Source organism: Dama dama, chromosome 5 (genome assembly GCF_033118175.1).
Source record: "Dama dama isolate Ldn47 chromosome 5, ASM3311817v1, whole genome shotgun sequence".
Lineage (NCBI taxonomy): Eukaryota > Metazoa > Chordata > Mammalia > Artiodactyla > Cervidae > Dama > Dama dama.
The window spans coordinates 25,806,330-25,831,965 of record NC_083685.1 but is presented as its reverse complement, the minus strand read 5'-3'; the positions used below and the strand labels follow the sequence as shown (position 1 = coordinate 25,831,965).

At 39.6% G+C, this 25,636-nt stretch overlaps 1 protein-coding gene across 12 annotated transcripts in view; it reads right to left on the bottom strand.

The window, feature by feature from the left end:
- The window catches only part of PIWIL1 (piwi like RNA-mediated gene silencing 1), a 34,987-nt gene extending 9,971 nt beyond the window's left edge, over positions 1-25,016 (bottom strand). For 4 of the 12 annotated variants that reach the window (XM_061142116.1, XM_061142119.1, XM_061142122.1 and 1 more), the window contains exons 1-16: positions 24,948-25,016; positions 23,638-23,737; positions 23,492-23,548; positions 22,023-22,110; positions 21,563-21,674; positions 14,921-15,046; positions 14,198-14,412; positions 13,690-13,811; positions 12,535-12,615; positions 11,251-11,448; positions 10,657-10,768; positions 4,672-4,798; positions 4,340-4,457; positions 3,428-3,542; positions 2,062-2,249; positions 1,623-1,695 (exon numbers count right to left, since the gene is read on the bottom strand). In XM_061142116.1, coding sequence (XP_060998099.1) covers positions 1,623-1,695; positions 2,062-2,249; positions 3,428-3,542; positions 4,340-4,457; positions 4,672-4,798; positions 10,657-10,768; positions 11,251-11,448; positions 12,535-12,615; positions 13,690-13,811; positions 14,198-14,412; positions 14,921-15,046; positions 21,563-21,674; positions 22,023-22,100 — 1,665 coding nt within the window. In that variant the 5' untranslated portion in view covers positions 22,101-22,110; positions 23,492-23,548; positions 23,638-23,737; positions 24,948-25,016. Of the gene's footprint in view, positions 1-1,622; positions 1,696-2,061; positions 2,250-3,427; positions 3,543-4,339; positions 4,458-4,671; positions 4,799-10,656; positions 10,769-11,250; positions 11,449-12,534; positions 12,616-13,165; positions 13,238-13,689; positions 13,814-14,197; positions 14,413-14,920; positions 15,047-21,562; positions 21,675-22,022; positions 22,111-23,491; positions 23,552-23,637; positions 23,825-24,947 lie in introns of those variants that run through there. The other 8 variants (XM_061142118.1, XM_061142121.1, XM_061142120.1 and 5 more) reach the window with 8 other exon arrangements.
- Between the last annotated feature and the right edge of the window lie 620 nt (positions 25,017-25,636).

The following is a 25,636-nucleotide window of genomic DNA, read 5'->3' as shown; positions in this document are numbered from 1 at the left end:
TCCATCTCTGCCACGGAGCTACTAAGTATGGCGTTAACATTTATTCAACGCTCATTGAGAGTAACTGTGTGCTCAGTCGTGTCCAACTCTTTGCACCCCTTTGGATTGTAGCCCGTCAGGATCCTCTCTGTCCATGGAACTTTTCAGGCAAGAATACACTGGAGTGGGTTGCCATTTCCTCCTCCAGGGGATCTTCCTGTGCCTCTTGTGTCTCTTGCACTGCAAGCAGGTTCCTTACCGCTGAGCCATCAGGGACGCCCATAACGCTCACTACACTCAACTGAGTAATATATACTAAGAACGAAATCAAGTGAAGCAAACAATTCAAAACCGAGTATCATTAAAACTTGAGAAGTTAGTTAAATATGGTCTATTACCAGCTTGGAATAATTTAGAAGTAGGGAATAGGGCAAAATAAGTTAGTGATAACTTACAGGTGGACAAATAAAAGCTTTTCTAAAATGCTTACAATTTTCATTTACTCATGCCCTACCTAGAATCACGGCTTTTCAACTCTCAAAGCTCTGGCTTGGGAATATGATCAAACTGTGAAATTTCCTCGAAGTTCATGGGCAATTCTGGGGAAACCGAAGCGACTGATCTAAACAGACTCCTGTCCCAAATGGGGGTTAGTCAAAGGATACACATTTCCAGTTAAAAAGTAAAGTTTTGAGAATCTAGTGTACAGCATGGTGATCACAGTTATACATACATTATATACTTGAAAGCTGCTAACAGAGTGGATCTTAAAGGTTATCACCACATATACAAAGAAGAATTGCAATTACATGAGATGATGGTGATATTCACTTATGCTGCTGTGGTCATCAATTCACAATATATCAAATCATCACACTGTGCACTTTAAACTCACACAATGTTAAATGTCAATTACATCATAAAAAAGCTGGAAAATTAACCAACCAACTAAGCCCCCTACATTTGCCCAAATTCTGAGGATTTAAGTTCTAGAGCTGAATCCAACTCTAACTTACTGCTGTATTCCCCTATTTATATTCCCAGATTCTTATTTTTCTTGCCATAGCCCCCATGAAAATAATTTCCCTACCCTTGGTGTCTCTATTATTCAAGACAACCTAATAGTACTCTGCCTGTGGCATTTAAGTATGAGACAAAGGACTAAAAGGAATCCATTACAAGAAACCAACTCATTTCTTAGGCTTAACGCAATACAGGTATATTGTTTTTCATTAAATTTGTCTTTGCCACCTTACTGATTATATGTAAGTGTAACTACAAATATACTAATTATTGTACCACATGTGCTGAACAAGTACTGACTTCTGCTCTTGTGCCTTTTCTCCTCCCCACTCCCTCCCTGAAATTTTCTAGAATTAGAGCATTTGAGTCTGGGTAAATTTAAGATGGCTTTGTTTTCTTCCATCCCTTCCTTATCATTTGCAGTGCACAAGCTCCTAGGCACACAACTAAAGGCAGCATTAACTGAGCTATCTTAGGAAGGTAAAATATGTATTTTGTGACTGGTTTGGGAACCTCATTATAACATTTTTAACACTGAATTCAAGTTCAAAGGTTTACCAATGCTCCATTTACAACAACTGATTCCAGGTCAACTGCCTACATATCAACTAGCTACTTACTATCTGGGTATCTGACGTAACCTTTTGCTGTAAGACTCTTAAATAGGCTTCAGTTCTATCATCCACTTCAATCCTAGAATGGAAATACGTAATTCAACATTCAGAAAAAGTTAACCAAAAAAATGTACTATGTGTTAAAAGGTTCCCACAGATTACAACACAAGCAACACTTCCGGGTAAAATATAACACCAGGAGTAGCCATGTAGTTAAAAGGATTTCTAACACACCCATCAGCAGTTGTTTGAGAAATAGTCTGTGTTTTGTCCCACTCAATTCTTAGTGACTCGAACACATTTCTGTATCCACTCTACAAGGAACTTTATCAGATCTTTAAATTAATATAATCTAATGTTTTTAATAGTTTTTAACAGTTTGAGTTCCCACCTTCCAAATGACTATGAATCAATTTTCAGAGTAGAAATGATTTGATAAACTTACATTATTGCTTTTTTCATTTGTATGCCCATGGCTGGTGTAACTTTAAATAGATTTTGTATCAACGAATTGGCTGCTTCATAATTTCTTCGAGTATAGATCAACAACCAGTTATCTAGTGGCTTAACACTAATTAATGGTGCACCTCTTGTTTCTTTTGACCAATCTGCAAATTGTGGATTGTAATCAAACTAGAAGAAAGTTCAGAGACATTGTAAATTCCATTGTAAGTTCTCAGGGATAAAGCCAAAAATTCTTCAATAATTCTACTATGGCATAGTCTAAATCTCAAAGTACTACTTTTAAATTTGAACTGCAGTCATAGACAAAATGCTCTAAGTGAGGAAAAAGAAAAATATATCCAAAGGATTACAGCAATTTTATTTAAAATACATTCATATTAACAGCTATAACAGTATCTTAAGCTGTAGCTCTTTTTTTAATCTTTTATAAAATCTTACAAGGATAGGTGCTATTTACCTTATGATGTAGATATAAAAAAACCAGGCCTTGAAAGTTAAGTGACTTTATGACTGAGGTGTCAGATACTGAAGGCAAGCTAGGAAAACATCTGACAGTAGGGCAGAAAGCTAACACACAACTCAAAGTACAGGGCCCTATATCTATCACAGAGGAAAAAGCTTGCTTTTTACATGTCCTACCCACCTCCCAAGCAACTCTTATACAGGAATACATATTTACTACAAAGGATAATAAAGCAATAGTAATTAAAATATTAAGCTACATGATTAGGTTGTTACCCATAGAACATTTCGAAAACAAAAGAGCACAGCTTTCTAGAAAAGGATTTTTAAAATTTTGGTACTTGTAGTGTTTCAATTACACAAAAACATATTTTTAGAATACTTGCTTTCCTTTTCTGGAGATAAGATATAAAAGGTATCACAATATTTCATATATATATATAAATATATACATCCATATACGTGTGTATGTGTGCAAATACATGTATCCCTAACGAACAAATGGTCCAGGCAAAAATGAAGCTAAATAAACTGGGAGTTTTCCATGTAAAAGTTCACTGTAGTGGCAGACAAAATATCAACCCAATTAGATACTTAAGAGACTTCTACTATACCTCAATTTAAAAAATTCAGGTTATTTAAAAAATTAAGCCACCTTTTACCTCAGTCTCACAGATGGTTTTGAAGACCAAGCTACAGGCTTCGCCTTCTTGAGTGTTCCCACATTTCCTCCTCCTGTATTCGTATCAGTCAACAAAGAGAGGATGTGGGTCAGGGAAAAGAGGAAAGGACTACACTGGCATGGAATTAGGTTATTCGTGCTTGCTTTATTGTGACTCTGAACCAAACCTGATTTCACTGACAACTTTTAAGAACTGCCTTACTGTTTTTCCACCTTGATGAATCTTTTCTGCTTGCAAAATTCTTCCTGAGAAGGACAGTAAGTTGGAGTCAAAGCTCAAACCCCAGTCTCGAAGCTCCCTCTGCACATTATCATCTCTGCAAATTTAACATATTTGCTTATCACTAAATGTAAGGAAACAGCAAAAACTAATATACACAAGCAAACAGAGACCCACTGCAATATATAACAAATGTCAATGTTTCTTTCAGGGTTGAAATACTGGTGAGAAAGCTAGGAAACACAGAAATATGTTTTTCTTTTTTAATGTTTTCTATGTTTCCCTTCACAACATCCTTCAATTTAAAATTCTGATGCCCAAACTATCTTCTCCTCAAAGTAAACACAGTGCTGTAACAATTTCACTTTCTATTTTATTCTCTTTTTCTAACAATTAGAAATACCATGGGCTACAAGGTTTAACTTAACATGAAAGTCACTCAGTCATGTCCAACTCTTTGCAACCCCATGTACAGTCCATGGAATTCTCCAGGCCAGAATACTGGAGTGCATAGCCTTTGCCTTCGCCAGGGGCTCTTCCCAAACCAGGGACTGAACCTAGGTCTCTCGCGTTGCAGGCAGATTCTTTACCAGCTGAGCCATAAGGGAAACCCAAGAATACTGGAGTGGGTAGCCTATCCCTTCTCCTGCAGATCTTTCCGACCCAGAAATCAAACCCAGATCCCCTGAACTGCAGGTGATTCTTCACTAACTGAGCTAATTATTCCCTGACAAATAGTAGCCTCACTTAGAAACACAAAGAACCCACCCCGAATGCTGCGAATACAAATAAAAACAAAATTACTTTCTGTCGTTCCCCCCAGAAAGTCACTCCTCCAAACCCACATAAAATAAAGAACTGAAAACATACCCCAGTAAAGCATAGATGACTTACTTATGAATATAATCAATCAGTCTTCCGACTTCACGCTGCCTTTGCTCTGGAGTTAGTCTTGTATGAACAGCCAGGTCTTTCATCACATTAAAATCATTACGCATTTTATCAGTTAAACCTTTAAACAGAATAAAAGTATACAGTTAAAGAAACAAGAGTCGTGTCTAACTACATGGAATGTAGGGTGGCGGTGAGTCAAAGAATTCCCAGGAGACAAACCAGTTTTAAGGGCGGGGTGGTGGGGGGATGGGCGCGGTAAGGAATGTCTAAGGCTTCTAGAACTGAAGGGGAACTGCGCGGTGGCCTCCCCCGCTGCAGACAGGTCAGCATACCTGTGAGGTAGCAGAGCTCTGGGATAAGCATGGCTGGACCTGGCAGCGTGCCGCCAGGGCCTCTCCTCCTCTTGGGCTGACTGACCAAAACCGGCTGCTTCAGGTCAGTGATTTCTTGGTTATATTGCTATTTAAGGGAAGAAAGATATCGCTGTTCACAGTAAATGCCTTTAGTAACATGTTAATGGACAAAAAAGTTTCACTTTTTAAAACTAAGCATATATGCTAATAGCAAGGCTGGTATCTGTTTTCAAGTAAAACATACTGTCTTTCTGGTCCTACTAAAATAGGTTGTGATTTATAGACTCATCTTTTCTCCTAAAAACTTAAATGGTCAAGATGGTAAGGCTCTAAGTTTCGACTTTTTGTCACATTTCTATTTACTTCATTTTTTGACTTCTTGGTTCAGAAACAGTAGTCTGTATAACTCCAGGTCTTCACTACAGCATAATTCCTCTAAAACTACTCATAGTAAGGATGAGCTCATGAAAGAAGTCTCACTTTAAGAATAAAGGGGGGAGGGAAAATGTGTGCACTCTATGGAACAGTGTTAATTAGGGAAAGTTGAAAGTTTACTTTGCAGTTGAATTTCAACTGAGCAGTATTAAGGTTCCCCATCTTCAGGCTGCCCACCATGTAATCGCTAAGATTAGATTTACAATATGTAAAGAGACCAAACATGTTGATGTCTAGGATCTAACAGATGTGAGGCAGGTCTCTGGCCTCCAGGTCAGCCCTACAATTCTAGACCACAGCAGACCTCTTGCGTTCCCTTCACTAGAGAGCACTTCTGTCCCTGTCTCCTGAAGACCTCTCTATCATTTCCTGTATCCTCTCCTAGCATCGCTGTCCTGGATAATTTAGCTCTAACTTTATTCTCAAAATCACATCTGCATTAAGCATACAAGACAGTAGTACCATCAGAGTCATTTCAGGAGTACTGCTCTCTCCAGAAGACTACTGCACCTGCCCATTCCTTCTTCCTGTCATACAATCAAGGTACTGGCCACCTACTATCATGAAATAAGAGACCATGAATTTTAGCTTCCACTGACTCTGTCCTACACTCAACTCTTTACCAATCATCCGGGAAAAAAAAAAATTCTAAGTGGAACATGCTCTGCTCCACTTATCTGTACTACTTATTTTATCATACTATTTTTATTAGGGGTCTATTAACAGTCACCCTGCTTACATATCATTCACTTGGGTATACATACAAGTAGAAAGGTGGTAGTGATTTCAGAAGTATTCCTATTTCTCTATTTCACCAAAGGGCCTTAAAATGCATAATTCTTAATTACAGAGCTGTGGGATTTCCCTCTTCTATATTCTTAGTACATAAGAGAAAGCCTGTCAGTTCTTTTAACACTTTCCCCTACATCTGAAGAACCAGCACTTTCATTTCTGTTTAATATTAGATTTTTTAAGTTACTGACCATGATCTTCCCTTCCAAAGGCCCTTTTCTCCCACCCTATTTCCTAGATAATCTCTTCAACATATAATATTTAAGCCATCACTTATTACTAAAACTGAATTTCCACTAAGACGTTTTAAGAATGCTTTATTTCTTTCACATATTTCAAGTCCACCCAACTGTTAACTTATTATTTCAAGTCTTTGCACAGACTGGAGATCACCTGAAGAGTAAATAGATAGCAACTGGGGACCCGACACAGAACCCTGAAGTATGTCAGCATTAAAAGGTCACTTGTGGAAGAACAAGCCGGCATGTAAGATTCGGTACTAGTCAGAGAAGGGGAGAATTTTCCTTGATCTTGCTTCAGGTTTAAATCAACTTTCACCTGTGTCCTCTCTGTATGTGCTGCTGATATATACCAACTCTTCCCATCCCTGATCATGATTATTCAAATGAACTACAGAAAAATGCCAGCACTCGTTTGTCACAGTAACCTCTGACACTCGGAAGAAATCTAGGTCAAACATGGCTTGGGTCCACAAGGAATTTTCAGAGGTTAAAAACAGCAGCAGGGAAATCAAGCTGAGATGACCCTTGGCCTGTTTTCATTTTGCCAGAGTAAGACCAGTTCTTAACGCAACTTCTTAGGGCATCATTTCCCTCCAGAGTGGCAGCTGATCTTCTCATTCACAGGAGAGCAGCTGCAGATCAGGCAGCAACAGAGTTTTCAGCGAAAAGACATTTCAAAGATCACCAGTCAGATGAATACTTTTGACATAAAATATACATACATATATATATATATATATACATAATAGTTCATTTATTCTACTTTTTAGAAAAAAGAAATAATCTACAGAAAGTAGAAAAAAAGTTATATAAATTTTAGCACTTCAAAGACAAGCTTTAAATTTTAATTGATGTGTTTTCCTGCACTTCTGACAGCACATCAAATGGGAAGTGACTTCTAAGGATTTAGGAGGCAGATCTGCTCATCTCTGACCACTACAACAATGTTTGATGCCTTCCTATGGAAACATTTTATCTTCTTCTAGTCAACAGCTGTTCTTTCTTACTATTAGGCTGGTGCAAAAGTAGTTGCAGTTTTATACTGTTGAACTTTGCCATTTGATATTGGAATACATTCTTAAATAAATGTAGTTATACATCATTCTAATGTACATTTCTTGCTTTATGTTTTTTTGCTAATGACTTATTACTTGCTGCTTATATTTAGTTTAGACTATAGAAATGTTACACAAAAAGCAAATTCAAGCAAAATTTTTTTTAGTTCAAAATGGATCATAAAGCAGCAGAGACAAGTTACAACATTAACAATACATTTGGCCCAGGAACTGTTGACAAGTGTACACTGCAGAAGCTGTACAAAAGACACAAGAGACTTGAAGATGAGAGCAGTGGCCGGGCATCGGAAATTGACAATGACCAACTGAGAGCATCACTGAACCTGATCCTCTTACAGTCACGCCAGACGCTGCTGAAGAACTCAACATCGACCATTCTATGGTCATTCTACTTTGGAAGCAAACTGGAAAGGCGGAAAAGCTCCATCAACGGGTGCCTCCCAAGCCGGCTGCAAACCAAAGAGTAGTTTTGAATTGTCTTCTATCATTCTATGCAACAATATTGAAAGTGGATTTTATATAACTGGCAACAACCAGCTCAGTGCTTAGACCGAGAAGCAGCCCCAAAGCACTTCCCAAAGACAAACTTGCGCCAAAAAACACCTTTTTCTGGTCGTCTGATGCTCTTTTGATCCACTACAGTTTTCTGAATCCCAATGGAAACATTACATATGAAAGGTATGCTCAGCAAATTGCTGAGATGCACCAAAAACTGCAAGTCTGCAGCCAGTGTTAGTCAACAGAACGGGCCCGCTTCTCCACGACAATGCCTAACCTCACATCATATAATCAACGCTTCAAAAGGTGAAACAACTGGGCTACAAGGTTTTGGTTCATCCGCTATATTCACCTGACCTCGTGCCAACTGACTACCACTTTTTCAAGCATCTTGACAACTTTCTATAGGCAAAATGCTTCCACAGCCAGCAGAAGGCAGAAAATGCTTTCCAAGAGTTCATCTTCCGAAGCACAGATTTTTACACTATAGGAATAAACAAACTTATTTCTCATTGGCAAAAATGTGCTGATTGGAATGCTCCCTATGTTGGTTAATAAAGGTATGTTGAAGCCTAGTTATTAAAGACTAGAGATCTCTTCAAGAAAATTAGAGATACCAAGGGAACATTTCATGCAAAGATGGGCAAAATAAAGGACAGAAACGGTATGGACCTAACAGAAGCAGAAGATATTAAGAAGAGGTGGCAAGAATACACAGAAGAACTATACAAAAAGATCTTAATGACCCAGATAACCACGATGGTGTGATCACTCACTGAGAGCAAGATATCCTGGAGTCCAGAGTCAAATGGGCCTGAGGACGCATCACTACGAACAAAGCTAGTGGAAGTGATGTAATTCCAGCTGAGCTATTTCAAATCCTAAAAGATGATACTGTTAAAGTGCTGCACTCAAAATGCCAGCAAATTTGGAAAACTCAGCACTGGCCACAGGACTGGAGAAGGTCGGTTTTCATTTCAATCCCAAAGAAAGGCTACGCCAAAGAATGTTCAAACTACCGCAAAATTGCACTCATCTTCCACATTAGCAAAGGCTCAAAATTCTACAAGTTAGGTTTCAACAGTACGTGAACCAAGAACTTTCAGATGTACAAGCTGGATTTAGAAAAGGTAGAGGAACCAGAGATCAAACAGACAACATCCACTGGATCATAGAAAAAGCAAGAGAATTCCAGAAAAACATCTACTTCCGCTTCACTGACACTAAAGCCTTTGTGTGGCTCACAAACAAACTGGAAAATTCTTCAAGAGAGGGGAATACCAGACCACCTGACCTGCCTCCTGAGAAATCCATATGCAGGTCAAGAAACAACGGTTAGAACTGGACATAGAACAACAGACTGGTTCCAAATTGGGAAAGGAGTATGTCAAGGCTGTATCTTGTCACCATGCTTATTTAACTTATATGCAGAGTACATCATGTGAAATGCTGGGCTAGATGAAGCATAAGCTGGAATCAAGATTGTCACGAGAAGTACCAATAAGCTCAGATATGCAGGTGACACCACCCTTATGTCAGAAAGCAAAGAGGAAACTAAAGAGCCTCTTGATGAAAATGAAAGAGGAGAGTGAAAAAGATGGCTTAAAACTCAACATTCAAAAAACAAAGATCATGGCATCCAGTTCCATCACTTCATTGCAAAGAGATGGGGAAACAATGGAAACACTGACAGACTTTATTTTCTTGGGCTCCAAAATCACTGCAGATGGGTGACTGCAGCCATGAAATTAAAAGGCACTTGCTCCTTGGAAGAAAAGCTATAACAAATTTAGACAGCATATTAAAAAGCAGAGACATTACTTTACTGACAAAGGTCTGTTCAGTCAAAGCTATGGTTTTTCCAATAGTCATGTATGGATGTGAGATACGGACCATAAACAAAGTTGAGTGCCAAAGAATTAATGCTTTTGAACTGTGCTGTTGGAGAAGACTCGTGAGAGTCCCTTGGACAGCAAGGAGATCAAACCAGTCAATCCTAAAAGAAATCAGTCCTGAACATTCATTGGAAGGACTAATGTTGAAGTTCCAGTACTCTGGCCACCTGATGCAAAGAACTGACTCACTAGAAAAGACCCTGTTGCTGGGAAAGATTGAAGGCAGGAGGAGAAGGGGATAACAGAGGATGGGATGGTTGAATGGCATCACTGACTTGATGGACACGAGTTTCAGCAAGCTCCAGGAGTTGGTGATGGACAGGAAAGCGTGGCGTGTGGCAGTCAACGGGGTCACAGAGAGTTGGACACAACTGAGCAACTGAACTGAACTGAACTGATGATGACTTGAAATTCATGGTCCAAAGCCACAATTACTTTTGTACAAACTGAATATTATTTGTCTCTGGTGTCTTTTTCAATTTAGTGATCACTGTGCCAAAAGCTAGAATCATCTTTTAAAAACTGGTGCTGGAAGATCAACCACTGAACTTACTATCTAACCTCCATGAAACAAGTCTGTCTGAATTCTGTCAACATGTCAGACAAAGGTTAAGAGTTAACCCATTTGCAGATTTATCACAACTGATGATAAGGGTTCAAAGATCTTGAGCTGCCATTGCCAGATGAAGTTTTTAAAAAAGTGCTAGTTACAGAATGAGACAGTATGGTAAGCTGTATTTTTTATCATCTATTATCTTATTTGTCCTCTACATGATTAAGTTCAAAGGTAATCCTGAATCCACTTCAGAAAAAGAACCAGGAAAGAGCACATCTCATTTGCTAATGAGCTAACTATGCTGTGACTGGCTTGATAAACATTTTTCTATACAGCTTTAAGAGCCACTTGTTCCATATGTATTAGAAAATTCATTAGCTATTAGAAAATTTTACTGACGGTATTTCAGATTTCTCCTAAGGTCTAAGCAATTCACTTTAAAAAGATAAAAATCAATATTAATGTCTTACCTTCCTGTAGTACTCTAAGAAGCTGACTTCAGAGCCATCTGCTTTCTTAAACGTACTCTTTGGATTCTGGTCCCAGTCAATATCATCTACTCTGTATGTTTTGTTGTTATACCTATGACCAGTTGAGATTTGTCAATATTTGATTAAAACACGTAGGAATGTTATTAAAAAGAAAAAACTAGACAACATACACTTTCTAAAAAATAAAATTTCAATCATTTGGTGATGTGCGATAGTATAGAAACAGGGAAAAAAATTTCTGTGAAGCCTGGTGTGCTGCTGTCTATGGGGTTACAGAGTTGGACACGACTGAGAACCTGAACTGAACTGATGCTAGAAGGATGGGGATGTAACTAATATTAGAAAATAAAGTTATAACCAAAAAGGATAGAAATAATTGGTATTTCTCCTTTTCATATGAGTATATTCCCCCAAAACTTTTAAGTCTTAAGAGAGGTTGTAAGTTTCCCTCCCATTTCTGTGCTACCCTCACCTCTCAATCTTAAACCCTACTTTCCAACTAACATTTTAGGACTAGAAAGCCAAAACATCTTAAGACTTGTAAAATTACTTTGCATTCTTAAAAAGTCTTACTTGGTGAGAACAATTAAACCAATCAGTTCCTTAGACACTTGTTCTTGAAATTTGTGCTCTTCGATTTGATGCAACAAGTTGAACATGAAATCTAAAACGGTTTCACTTCGGAGGACTTTGTGACTGACATCAGTGCAGAGCATGATGTTGTTTTCATACTGAAGAATGGAAGTGGTGAAGCCAGGCCAAATCACCAACCTGTCAAAGAGAGTGAAGGCCACAGAGCAACACCTAGGACTGTCCCAGTGTGCTGGGCATAACCAGCTGCTTTCACCTGTGCTAGCTAGGCCAAGAGGACAAGTCTTTCAGCAAATTTACTTATTTTTATCCTTTATAGTTTATCTTTTCCAGATAAATACTGAGCTTTTTTAAGATCTCCAATAACGAATGTTATTTCATAATAACATTATAATTTCCATTTTAAATTAATACACTAACTTTACTAAATTTTTATATTGATCTAAAAACTTGAAAAATCTAATTGAAAATATCTACAATTATTATAAATAAACCTAAACCATCTGAGTGTATATCCTGATATACTGCAGTGACTTTTGAAGCAATCATCGTTAGGTGATGAGCTTTTGTTGCCTAAGAGCAAATATGTGTATGTATGGATGTGTAAGCATGTAGAGATGTGAGAGATGGACCATAAAGAAAGCTGAGCGCTGAAAAACTGATGCTTTTAAACTATGGTGTTGGAGAAGACTCTTGAGAGTCCCTTGGACAGCAAGGAGATCAAACCAGTCAATCCTAAACGAAATCAGTTCTGAATATTCATTGTAAGGACTGATGCTGAAACTGAAGCTCCAATACTTTGGCCACCTGATGTGAAGAGCTGATTCACTGGAAAAGACCATGATGCTGGGAAAGACTGAAGGCAGGAGAAGGGGATGACAGAGGATGAGATGGTTGGATGGCATCACCAACTCAACAGACATGAGTTTGAGTAAGCTCCAGGAGCTGGTGATGGACAAGGAAGCCTGGCATGCTGCAGTCTATGGGGCTGCAAAGAGTCAGACATGACTGAGCAACTGAAGAGCAAATATAAACTTTGTGTTGAAAACTCTATGCTTTTTCCCTGTGACAAGTAAATATCATATGATCTTTAAAGCTCCACGTATTCTGGGATGTCTCCTTTATTGTTCAAACCAAGTTAAATGTTCATTTAATGTGATGGGTACCGCTAACAGCCATAGAAAATCTGATCATTTCAAAATAGAGCATCACTTTCAAAGCCTGCAATTAAACCTATGAAATAGAAACTTCCCAATTTATACAAACCTATGATTTGGAATATCAATTGGGTCACTTGGGTTATAGTAATTCCGTCCAATTTGTTGCAAGTTCATGATCTTCAAAAGCCTAGAATTTGAAAAGTCAGAATAATGACTACTGATAAGTATCCCATAATACAATTAGAATGGCACATTGCTTACAACAGAGGTTGGCAAACTATGGCTTGTAGGTGGGCCAAATCCAGCCTACCTGCTGGTTTTTGTATGGCCTAAGAGCTATTTTTTTTAAACAGCTTTTAAAGGTCTAGAAAAAAATCAAAACTGTAATAATGCATAAAGATGCATGAATTATACGAAATTCCAGTTTCAGTGTCCATCAGTAAAGTGTCCATCACTGGAACACAGCCACGATCATATATGCTCAATGACTGCTTTTCTGCTTCAACAGCAAAGTAGAATGGCTGAGATACAAATATGGCCTGCAAAACCTAAAATGTTTACTATCTGGCCCTTTGCAAAAAAAAAAAGTTTGCCAACCCATCATTTACAAAAAAGTCAATCTCCTATTACCTTAACTCAAGTAAATATCTACCAAGATGAATCAGCAGCAGGTATCTTATGACCACCTTAAAAGGGTAAATTACAAACCCCAGTATTATGTCTCACTATTCTCATACCAATTTCAGTCTCATCCAGGTTGCTTCCCACTCAGCAGGGGGATAGAGGTCAGTCTTCATAAAACATGTGTCCTAATTTTGGATTTGGAAAAAAAAAAGAGTATCCACACTGAAAGCAAATTCTAGAGCGTGCAGTATATGTCCTATGATGGAAGAAGTAAACCTGAATAGACCTAAATCCTGCCCTGTTTTCTGAATTGGTACCCACTGTGGGAGAGAAGGAATGTAAGGTTAGTGACAGACCTCTGAGAGGCTGTGTGTTCTTAATATAAGCTCAAATAGGATTTAAAAGATCTAATCTCAACACAAATAAGGAAGTGAAAGACGTGACACTTGCTTAAAGCAAATAAATGAGATTTGTATCAGTATATCACACCTAAAAATGATTAAAACTCAAGAGTAACCCAATGATCTTAACCAATCACTGTCAAATCTAGGTACTGAGTATTCAAGTACTTACTGTACATGCCTTTCAACTTCTATGTTTAAAATTTCTTATTAAAATATTAAAAACACTAACATACCTCCTGAAAATAATATTATAGAACTGCAAACAAGTTGGTGACGTAGGTGGGAGTTCATTTGTCAGGGTGATTGTTATCCTCACATGCTCTCCATTTCGAGTCTGACTAAAAACTTCAGTAACCTGAAGCCAGAGTGGTGGAAAACCAAACTTTTGTTAAAATAAGCCCAATCACAGAAGCCTGTTGAATAAGGCAACAATCTGAGCCATCAAGATCAAGCTCATGAAAATTTAGAAAAGTTAAAAAAAAAAAAGAATGGCTATGAGAAGTGATAGAATGGGTATGAGAAAATGATTTTAAGTGCCTTATTACTACTTGATTGTAATGATTAAGTCACTCAGGTAGATCTGAGAATGATACAATTACGCCAAAACCCCATTTGGGGGCATTATAAATCCTAACAGACAGGAGCCACTGGGGTTTCTCTAAAGCTGCCCTAGAATGTTGCAGTTTGGCTTTGAGGTGGAAATCCCCATTTCCCTCTCCCCATTCCAACAACTGAAATAACCTTGTGCTGTAGTCTTTTAGGTAAAAATAATATCGTTCCATCAAAAGCATGACACCTTCCAATTAAATCCTCATGTTGAAAAAGAAGAGCTGAGCGGAGTCTTCGGGCTTCCATCAACGGATTATAGTCAATGTGATACTGATATAAGGCCCATTGGGGACGGGATGTCAATCGGAAATGGTTAGTGCTCAGCCTTACGATAATACCTGAAGAACCTGTAAAAGTTAAGTCACATTCAATTAATGATATATCAAGTTTATGCTTCCTTGAAATCTTCACTGTCATGCCAAGGAAATGCAGTTCTGTAAGCAAAGGGCTAAGAGCAGCAGACAACACAAGTTCTTAGACATCTGACTTTGGGGATTACTATTCTAATTACATAAATTACTAGAAGCACCCATTCAGAAAAGAATTATCCCTAGACTAAAGTAATTGACAACTGAACCAATGAAATCTTTATAGCAAAAAGTTTTAAAAGAGAAAAGTGATCTATGTGATATGTATCAAAACATTGCAGTGCAGCTGAAAACATCTATGACCTATTTCAAAACCAAAGAGGAGAGGAAAATGGAAAAAGTACTCATGCAAAGTCTTTGAACAAACATGCTCTTTCAGCAGAGCAATTCATCACACAAATAAATACTTAAGTGAAAGTGCTTCAATTTACTGTCCTGTGTACTTGAAAAGTAATCTCATGAAACTTATTCTTAACGATTAACCTACCTGTTTTTGATTCTTTCACATGATCTAGGTTCTGTCTTGTATTCACACCAAGATCATGAAAGTCTCTACGACGACCTCCTCTCTCTGCTAATGATAACTCCTGGAATCCAGCAGATATCTGGAGTTCTTTTTAAAAAAAAAAAAAAAAGAATAACAAAGAAAAAAATACATCTAAGTAATAGGCAACATGACAAATGCAATTCCCAAAGTACACTAAGGCATGGAATCCAAAGGCCCCTGTGGTGTTAAAGATAGTGTGTACAATCCTGTCAGGATGTTTTAGGTATCTGCCAACCAAAGAGTAACTTCTCAGCTAGAACCTCTTCCATGAAGCCATTCTTATCACTACCCAAGGCAAACTCAGCTCCCTCACAGGACATATATACCTTTACAAGATCAAGATGACTGGACTGATCCAAGAACTTAGGAAAATACATTTGCTGATTGGGTAATTATTTTTCTGTCTGTAGGTATAATACCACCTAAGGGCCTTAGTATCAGTATTTTTCACAACTTTTATGATGTAATTATAGCAGTAAGAATTGGCAGTTTATAAAATTTAAATGGGCTACCTGAATTAGAAAATGTTGAAGTTTAAAATGCGATTTCCTCACCAATTCCCTTAAAAGCCAGCAGAATGGATGGGATGAGCCTATGCATATCCTGTGACCATGATACACATCTACTGGGGTAGGTTAACTATTAGTACATGGTTACTTGCAAAAACTGTGGTTAAAATATCCAAATTATTAAGTCTTTTAATTTATATAAAATATATAATGAAGTACACTTCATGTAACTAGTATGATGTGGACCAAAGAACGAATACAAGCTACAGACAAGTGTTAAATTCTAGCTTTCAGTTAACATGCATGTTACCTTGTGTAGCAGAGACTACTGACTACACAATAAACAATATTTCCTTCTTATTTTAAAAGTTTATTTAGGAAGTAACACACCTAATAGGGGATTCCCAGGTGGCACAGTGGTAAAGAATCTGCCTGCCAATGCAGGAGGCAAGGGTTTGATCCCTAAGCCGCAAAGGTTCCCTGAAGTAGGAAATGGCATCCTCTCCAGTATTCTTGCCTGGGAAATTCTGTGGACAGAGGAGCCTGGTAGGCTACAGTATATGTGGTCACAAAGAGTGGGACACAATTGAGTGACTGAGTGCACACACATACCTAATAGACTAAAATTTCTACCTTCCTTGCATGTAAGGATGGCCTAAGAGACTTTTGCAGAAATTATTGGATGAAACTTCTGGTAAAGCACCTTAAGGGTATTAATAGTTGGCTTTTATACTCTCCACGCCCCTAGCTGCCAGTCTTGCCTGAAATCTGGATGTGATGGCAAGAGGGAGCCCAAGCAGACATTCTGAGCAAAACATAAGTCTTAGTGACAGAAGTCATGGACTTGGGAGAACAAAAAGATAAGAGAGACTAGTTCTCTTCTAATAACAAAAGCTAAAATTAGCTTAGAATTGCCAGCTTCTCAAAGAGAAGTAATGTAGCTTACACAAAATATATCAGCTCCTGATATATCTTGTAAACAAGTTATTTTAATATGAGCTTCAATTTCTACACCTGAAAAATTGATGATAACAAATTTTTACTGGAATGTGGTAAGTTTTAAGTAAGAACTTCATTTATAAAGCACTTTAAAAGTACTGCTAAATATGCTGGTTCTTGTGCCTCAAGATTTTCAGGGGCTCTACTTTTAAGCCTTTTTTACCTTAGTTTTTTTTAATTGGAATTGAGTTGCTTTACAACGCTGAGCTAGCTTCTGCCGTACAGAAAAGTGAATCCGCTCTATGTGCACACACACCCCCTCCCTCCTTGTCCCCACGGAGCACGGAGTTCCCAGTGCTCTATGGCAGGCTCTCATTTCTCATTATCTGTTCCATACACAGTAGGACACACATGCCAACCTCAATCTCAGCTTATCCCACCCCCAGCCCCGCCCCCCGTACCCCTCTTAGTGTCTGTCTGTGTCTCTACATTTTAAAATCTTTCAGTATCTGGCGGCTTCCCTGGTGGTTCAGTGGTAAAGAATCCACTTGCCAATGCAGGAGACGCATCGGCGAGATCCCCTGGAGAAGGAAATGGCAACCCACTCCAGTATTCTTGCCTGGGAAATTATACGGACAGAGGAAGCTGGCAGGCTACACTTCCTGGGGTTGCAGAAGTCAGACATGACTCAGCCACTGAATAAACCCCTGGTGAACTTTTTATACTAAAGACTTTCTGCTTAAGGCGTCCACACTAACAAAGATCAGGTATACGGAATCTAATCTGATAGCAACAACTGGTCATAAATGCTTAATTTGAATTCTTCTCTGAAAAATTTGAGTTTCTCTTGAAAAAATGTTAGTTATGGAAATGAAAACCTAACTGCAAGTTTCTGAAAATAAACAATAATGAAGTCTGCTCCCCTCTCCACATTTAGTACTGCTACTATTAATACTTTAGTCAAACTTTGATTAACTATCAATCTAAAAGATGTTTTAAAAGGGATACAACTGGAGAAAGAAGAATGGAACTGGAGGAATCAACCTGCCTGACTTCGGACCACACTGCAAAGCTGCAGCTACCAAGACAGTGTGGTACTGGCACAAAGACAGAAACATAGATCGGTGGAACAAAACAAAGTCCAGAGGTGAATGCACACACCTATGGACACCTTGTCTTTGACAAAGGAGGCAAAAATATACAATGGAAAAAAGACTATCTCTTTAACAACTGGTGCTGGGAAAACTGGTCAACCACCTGTAAAAGAATGAAACTGGAACACTTTCTAACACCATAGACAAAAATAAACTCAAAATGGGTTAAAGATCTAAATGTAAGACCAGAAACTATAAAACTAGAGGAAAACAGAGGCAGAACACTCTCTGACATAAACCACAGCAGGATCCTCTATGACCCACCTCCCAGAGTAATGGAAATAAAAGCAAAAATAAACAAGTGGGAACTAAGTAAATTAAAAGCTTTTTCACAATGAAGGAAACTATAAGCAAGGTGAAAAGGCAGCCTTCAGAATGGAAGAAAATAATAGGAAACAAAACAACTGACAAAGAATTAATCTCCAAAATATACAAGCAGTTTATGCAGCAAAATACCAGAAAAATAAATGACCCAATCATAAAATGGGCCAAAGAACCAAACAGACATTTCTCCAAACAAGACAGATGGCTAACAAACACATGAAAAGATGCTCAACATCACTCATTATCAGAGAAATGCAAATCAAAACCACAATGAGGTACCATCTCACGCCAGTCAGAATGGCTGCTATGCAAAAGTTAACAAACAATAAATGCTGGAGAGGATGGAGAAAAGGGAACCCTCTTACACTGTTGGTGGGAATGCAAACTAGTACAGCCACTATGGAGAACACTGTGGAGATTCCTTAAAAAACTGGAAAAAGAACTGCCATACAACCCAGCAATCCCACTGCTGGGCATACACACCAAGGAAACCAGAACTGAAAGAGACATGTGTACTTCAATGTTCACTGCAGCACTGTTGACAATAACTAGGACATGGAAGCAACCTAGATGTCCTCAGTAGACGAATGGATAAGAAAGTTGTGGTACATATACACAATGGAATATTACTCAGCTATAAAAAAGAATATATCTGAGTAAGTTCTAATGAGGTGGATGAAACTGGAGCCTACTACACAGTGAAGTAAGTCAGAAAGAAAAACACCAATACAGTATATTAACACATATATATGGAATTTAGAAAGATGGTAACAACAACCCTATATGCAAGACAGCAAAAGAGACAGATGTAAACAACAGACTTTTGGACTCTGTGGGAGAAGGTGAGGGTAGGATGATTTGAGAAAATAGTATTGAAACATGTATATTACCATATATGAAACAGATGACCAGTCTAACTTCGATGCATACAAAGTTGGCATGCATCAGGGCACTCAAAGTTGGTGCACCATGACAACCCAGAGGGATGGGATGGGAAGGGGTTTTGGACAGGGGGACACATGCACACCTGTGGCTGATTCATGTCAGTGTATGGTAAAAACCACCACAATATTGTAATTAGCCTCTAATTACATAAATAAATATTTTTAAAAAGGGATACAACTGGAAACTTTGCTTCCCTTCCATGCAGCAGTCAGAATGATTTATTAAAAACACAAATCATGCTATTGGTCTATTTAAGAGTCCTCCCATGTCACCGTATCAGTGAAAACTCAAGGTCTTAATGTCTCATTAGTGATAAATCTGTTAAGGCTGTCATTTTAATTTCTAAAACACAGTGGATACTAGAATGCTTACTGTGAGAAGCATTTTTCAGATATAATACTTACAAGAGCAGGGAAAGACAGTAAAACAGGGCTTTGCATTACCCTGAGTATCACTGAATCCTCACAATGGCCCTTATCTTTAAAAGTATATACCTTTATATAGGTAGGGAACTGAGTTTCATTGAATTCATGAGTCATTGTTAAAAAAAATATATTAGTGAAGATCAATACAGAGAATGTTTAGGGAAAATATAATAAAAGCAAGTGACCTGGAGGTTTTTTATGGAGTCACTGGTTTCAGCACTTGATTCCCACTCTGGATTTATTCTTGTCGTTTTCGGCCTCTGAAGATTTTCCAACTATCTTGCCAGATCAGCCAATTTTAAAAGGTATTTTAAAAATATAGTACATTAAAGGTATTTAGTTGGAGGATATATATCCTGCTATAATGCTGGATACAGAATTCTTACTCGGCTTATATATTTGAAACTCATGCAACCTTATGTTTCTATTATCAGAAACATTTATAATGTGATATATTTATTCTAATAGAACAGATTGTATCTCTGTTCACTTTTTGGATTAAATGGGTAATTTTTTAAAAAAAGATTGAGACATTCAGGGAAAGTGATTCGATCAGTTCAGTTCAGTCGCTCAGTCGTGTCTGACTCTTTGCGACCCCATGAACCGCAGCATGCCAGTCCTCCCTGTCCACCACCAACTCCCGGAGTCCACCCAAACCCATGTCCATTGAGTCGGAGATTAATTCCCATGAATGAATTGTAATCAAGGACCTTAAAAATTAAAACATCATGTAGCCCACTGAGGTTTCCCCAATGGCTCAGTGATAAAAGAATCTGCCTGGAATGCAGGAAAAGCGGGTTCAATCCCTGGAACAGCAACCCACTCCAGTATTCTTGCCTGAAAAATCCTGCCGACAGAAGAGCCTGTGGGCTTTAGTCCATGGGATCAGAAAGAGTCAGACACGACTTAGCAACTGACCACATATTTACTAAAAATACAAAGCTGTTTTACAACTTGTTTTCATTTTTCATTTCAGTCAAGTTTTTACATTTTTGAAAATGGCTAAATGGTACTCCACTGTTATTAAAGTACAGCAGGTTCTACCCTTACCGAATAGGTTTTTCCAGTTTTGGGGTCTTGTATGTACTTAACAGTCTTACACAATCATGTAAGTGTGTGGATACACAATCATATTCAGTGTCTGGATAAATTACCACGAACATAACTGCTACTAAAAGTGTAATGCTGCTACACATTACAAACGCCATCCAAAAGTGAGTACAATCCTACATGGAACACAGTTCCAGTTTTAAAATTGCCAAAGCTGGCAAAAAATAAAATGGAGGATAACTAGATTAAAAAATGCTCCAGTTTAATTTAAACTTAATGGTAAGGCTTAGCATTTTCACTGCCCTTTGCACTTTTCAATGATTTGCCCTTTCCTTTGTCCACTTTGCCATCACAGATTCTTAAGACTCCTCTGTGTATCAGAAAGATGAGCTGTTCTCTAATTTCAGTAAGTTTCCAAGTTGTCTCTTGACACTGACAGTATCTGTCATAGTTCAATTCGTACTTCAAGTTCATCTTAGATTTATTCATGTTTTTTAAATTTCATGGATTTCATCTGTGATGACTAAATATTTGGTCATATTGTGGTGCAAGGCATAAAGCAAGGAACCAGCTTTGTTCTCAAGTTTTCCATTTGCATCAACACTTTTATTGCCCATTTCCCGTGCCAATTCCAGGGTTTTAAAAGCCATTGTCACTACATTAACTCTCTATGTATATATATATGAGTCTGTTTTTTTTCCAATTCTAAAACCAAACTTAGTAACTGTATTAGAATCTTATACCAAGCATCCAAAAAATTAGTTTTTGCAACAATGCAGGGAAAAAGCACAATTTTGGAGTCAGAACAGGCGTTCTGACTCTACTGGCTGTCACAACTTTGACCTCAGTTTCTGCATCTGAGAAACAGGATGAACCAATACCACACATGTGAAAATATATTTTCTAAGTCAAAGTTACAAACACTAAAGTTGGTACAGCTTTGATAAAACCACTAAAGAAGCCAAGAGAATGTTCTAAATTGATTAATGCATAATAAGCGCATTTATAATCAGTTTAGAATTTACCTGCTTTGTGAAAGCTCGTGTGGGGCTCTAGTGTTTGCTCTTTTTGTTTCCAAGAAAAGAAATCCTGAAACACTGCAATCAGTGGCAGGCTGCACAGCCTGAGGGAGAGGCTGGGACTCCTTTTCCTTTAAGCAGAGTTTTGGTAACTGCTCCACATCTACTGCTGAGCGCACGGACACACACACGAGAAGCCCTTTCCCTCTCCCTTCACCTTGAGACTTCGCTGTTGCTCCTACTGTTCCTCTCAGTCGTCCACGGCCAACTAATTCCCCCTCTGCAGGCGGCTGCTGAGGTCGAGACTGAATGTAACCAGGCTGCTGACTCTGCAGTTATATGCAAATAAAGCATTCTTTTTGTGTCAAGAGGTCAAAGACATCAGAGGAAATAACTAGTCAAACAAATCTAAGGCATTCAACCAAACTGATCTAAACTAGTAATCAAATATCTTATGCTTAGGAAGAAATTTCTTCAAGAAGGGTTACCAAGTGAAGTTAAGAACCAGCTTCCAACACCCTAGAACATGACATAGAACCCGATTTTCCCTGTTCAGTTCCTACCTCCTTCACAGGACACAGTTTTTACATTTAATTTGACAGCCTAGGCTGATGAAGGCTTAGCCAGTTTGTATCTCAAGGACCCTCCCCGCAGTGAGACAAGAGTGCCACACTCACCGCAGAGGCGCCCACATGCTGCACCATCTCCTGACCACGGGCCCTTCCTCTCGCTCTCGCTCTGGCTCGCCCAGTCATTTTCCTTTTTCTTAAGAGGAAATAATCATGAAGACAATACTCAATGTTTGCAATTACATTTGAGTGTTTCTACAACGCTATCTTTAAACTGATTTGGTTAAGATTCTACAATAAGCTCCTGGGTAATCACATAGTTTCCTATCCTCTTAAGGCAATATCCCCACCTTCAGCAAACTTAAGGGCTCCTGTACTAGGCGGCAGCCCTGAAGTAGACTTATTTTCATGTAGTATGTCATCTTTCAACTCAATTCATTAGAAAAAGACAAGATATTGGTGAATAGTTCTTTCACATCTAGATATGTAACCTATGAAACAGGGCTCTTAGGGTAAACTTTATGCCAGGCCCTTTAAATAATTCTTATACATTACACTACTGTATCTTCCTGGATCATCCCACAGTTGCATGCAGCTTAATCAAAACCACATCATTTATGTCCCATAATTTCATTCTTGATGAGTGGCATCCACTCTGTCTCTAAGGAAACAGTCATTCATCTCCAAACTACTCCTTTACTGCTCCTACCACACATGATCAACAATTCCCCACATTTTTTTCAATGGCACCCTGTAAATGAGTACCTAATATAAGCCAGGATCTGTCAGGCATCAAATACATTATCATGTATAAAAGGTTCTCCACCCAGTCACCCCCAACTATAGGGTAGAAAGCAGTATCATCAGGTTATTATCAGAGCCAGACTGGCTCTTCTTCACATAAGTGACCTTGAGCAAATCACATAACCTGTGATTCACGTCTTTATTTGTAAAATAGTCAATAACAACCTATACCACACAGATCAACTGAGAACAACTCAATGCGAACACACATAGAGCACAAAGTGCCTGACATACCATGAGCATTCAACACATGTGAGCCCTTGTGGAATCAGCAGAAAAAAAATCATAACTACAAATATTTAAGTTTAACGAGGAACAAAGAAGAATGTTCTTACAAAGAGGAAAGCAGGAACTAATTTACATACTGAAGAGGTCTGTCAGCGACAAAGCTAACATTTAAAGTGAGATGCAGGAGGACTAGGAATTGGAAGGTTAGGTGGGACCACTCTTCAGACAAGAGTGAACAGCTCGTGACTATGTGTTGAGAGCTTGGCTCATCTGCAGGACTAAAAGACGCCCATTGTGGCTGAAGGGTAATGAGCTTGGATTTGACATTCAATTCAGAGAGACTACCTAAGGTTCTAAAGAGGGGCAGATTATTTACAATTAAATCATTCTGCTTTAAGTCAGGATAAGCCTTTTCTGAGTTTTCTCAGCTTCTAAACATTTTTGTTCCATAGCAATCTTCCTAGAAAGACAAATTTAATGACACTACACTTTTAAAGACCTCTTTATCATACACTAAAAGACTAAAAATACATTAGCTCACATACCTGTAAAAACTTTAATGATCTAATCAGCAATTTCCAAAGCAGGTTACACAATATAATCTGCTGAGAAACCAGAATATTAGAACTAATTTTTAATGCCATTATAAAGTATTCTGAATTTACTATATTATAACAATTGCTATACATACATAACTTGGGCCTCCCCAGGTGGCTCAGTGGTGAAGAATTCGCCAGCCAATGCAGGAGCCCCAGGAGACGTGGGTTTGATCCCTGAGTCAGGAAAATCCCCTGGAGGAGGAAATGGCAACCTACTTCAGTATTCTAGCTGGGATAATTCCTAGGGCAGAAGAACCTGGTGGGCTACATACAGTCCATGGGGTCTCAGAGTCTGACATGATTGAGCAGCGAAGCATGTATGCATATATACATAACTCATGCACAGAACACACAGGCGTATATGCCCAAGTCTCTTACTGATGGTCAACTGAATCAAATCTGGAGATCTCTGCTTCAGACTCCAGCAAACACTACTTTCCTCCACGCTCCAGCTATGATAAATTCCTTGATGCACTCTGTCCCAGGGCGCACACATCCTTAGCTAAAGCACCTTACTCTCCTCCCTGAAATGGAAGAATTCAGCTTATCCTTTAAGGATCAGCCCAAAGGCCATCTCGTCCACCTTCCTGTACCAAGCTGTTTGCATATATATTACAGCAACTACCACATTTCATGGGTAAGCAGTTCCTCCTCCCTCTCACACACACATTTCAAGAGCTCCTCTAGACAAGGCTGCTAATCAGTCTAGTCCTTTGTACCTAAGCCCAAAGCTTGGCAACCTCGCAGTCTGTGTGCATATGTTGTAAAAACCTAGTAATAAGCTGAACTGCCACCCCAATAAGGAATTTCTTTAAAAATTACTGCAGTAGTTCTCAGAGCGTGCTCCTGGACTGGCAATACCTAGCACCCGACTGAAATGCAAATTGGAATGGGGGTCCCACTCCCAGCCCCAAAAGAGAAGCCCTGTTCACCAGGCTGCAGGTGGTTCTGATGATCACTGAGCCCGAGGGCCCTGGAGTGCGCTACCCACAGCGTCAAAGCCAGACCCCGCGGGTCGACCCCATACCCGGGTGCACTGCTACGAGCTGGACTCAGCTGTATACTCCCCACTTCAACATGCCCCAGGCTGGACCACAAGCCACTCCCATCCATCACCTGGAGGTGAGAAACCCAGCCGGTGCTCAAAGGCACCACACCAGCTACAAAGGACATCCAGGTCAAGTGGACATCCACCCCAGGGGCAAAGACACTAGTGTCCACACCAAACATGCAGCGGATCCTCCCGCGCCCCAAGGCTGCCCGCCGCGGTCCCCAGTCCTTCTCCCGATCCCGCTGGCTTCCCCGCCCCCACCCGTGCCCACTGACTGCAGAGCGATACAGCACTCAGCACAGGCTAAACGACCGCGGTGGAGGACGCCCCGCCGCAGGGCCGCGGCCTCACCAGGCCCGCAGGCCGCAGCCCGAGGGTAACAACCGTGCCGGCGCCGGTCCACAGCTACGCACTCACGACCTCCCCAAGCTAGCGGACGCCGGGACCACACCAACAGTTACGCGGCGCAGCCAACGGTTTTCTCACACCAGATTCCTCCGCGCCGGGACTTGGGACTTTGAGCCACGATGCCGGCCCAAATGGATTCGTGTGCCTCTCGATCGCGCAGAGCCGCTGGGTTCGCTCTTACCTCGCTGTCCACTCTGGGCGATTGAAGGGCCTGGGGGGGCAGTGGAAATAGAAGGGTCCTCTTTTTTCAGGGCGGATGGACACTGACTTCAAGGAGTAAACTGCTCTGCACGTGGCACCGAACTAACGGCATGGCGGGCAGTGGCCCGTGCTAGGTGCTGATTGGCTGCTGGGGAATGGCAGTTTTGGCCGGGTGCAGAGGGAGGCTGGGCCAGGCAAGCCCCGCCCAGGCCCCGCCCATGCCTCATCAGACCCCGCCCACACCTTGCCTGAGTTGTCCCTGGAACACCTGTGATGAGCAGTTGGCAAAGATTGCAGTGGTCTTGATTTGTTCCTGCTCCTGGAGCCAGGCTGTGCACTCAACATTGCCATTGAGAAACTGAAATTGTGACCAGGTGTGTTTTGAGCTCCCTGATGTTAAAAAAAAAAGAAATTTACTCTTGGGCTGGCCT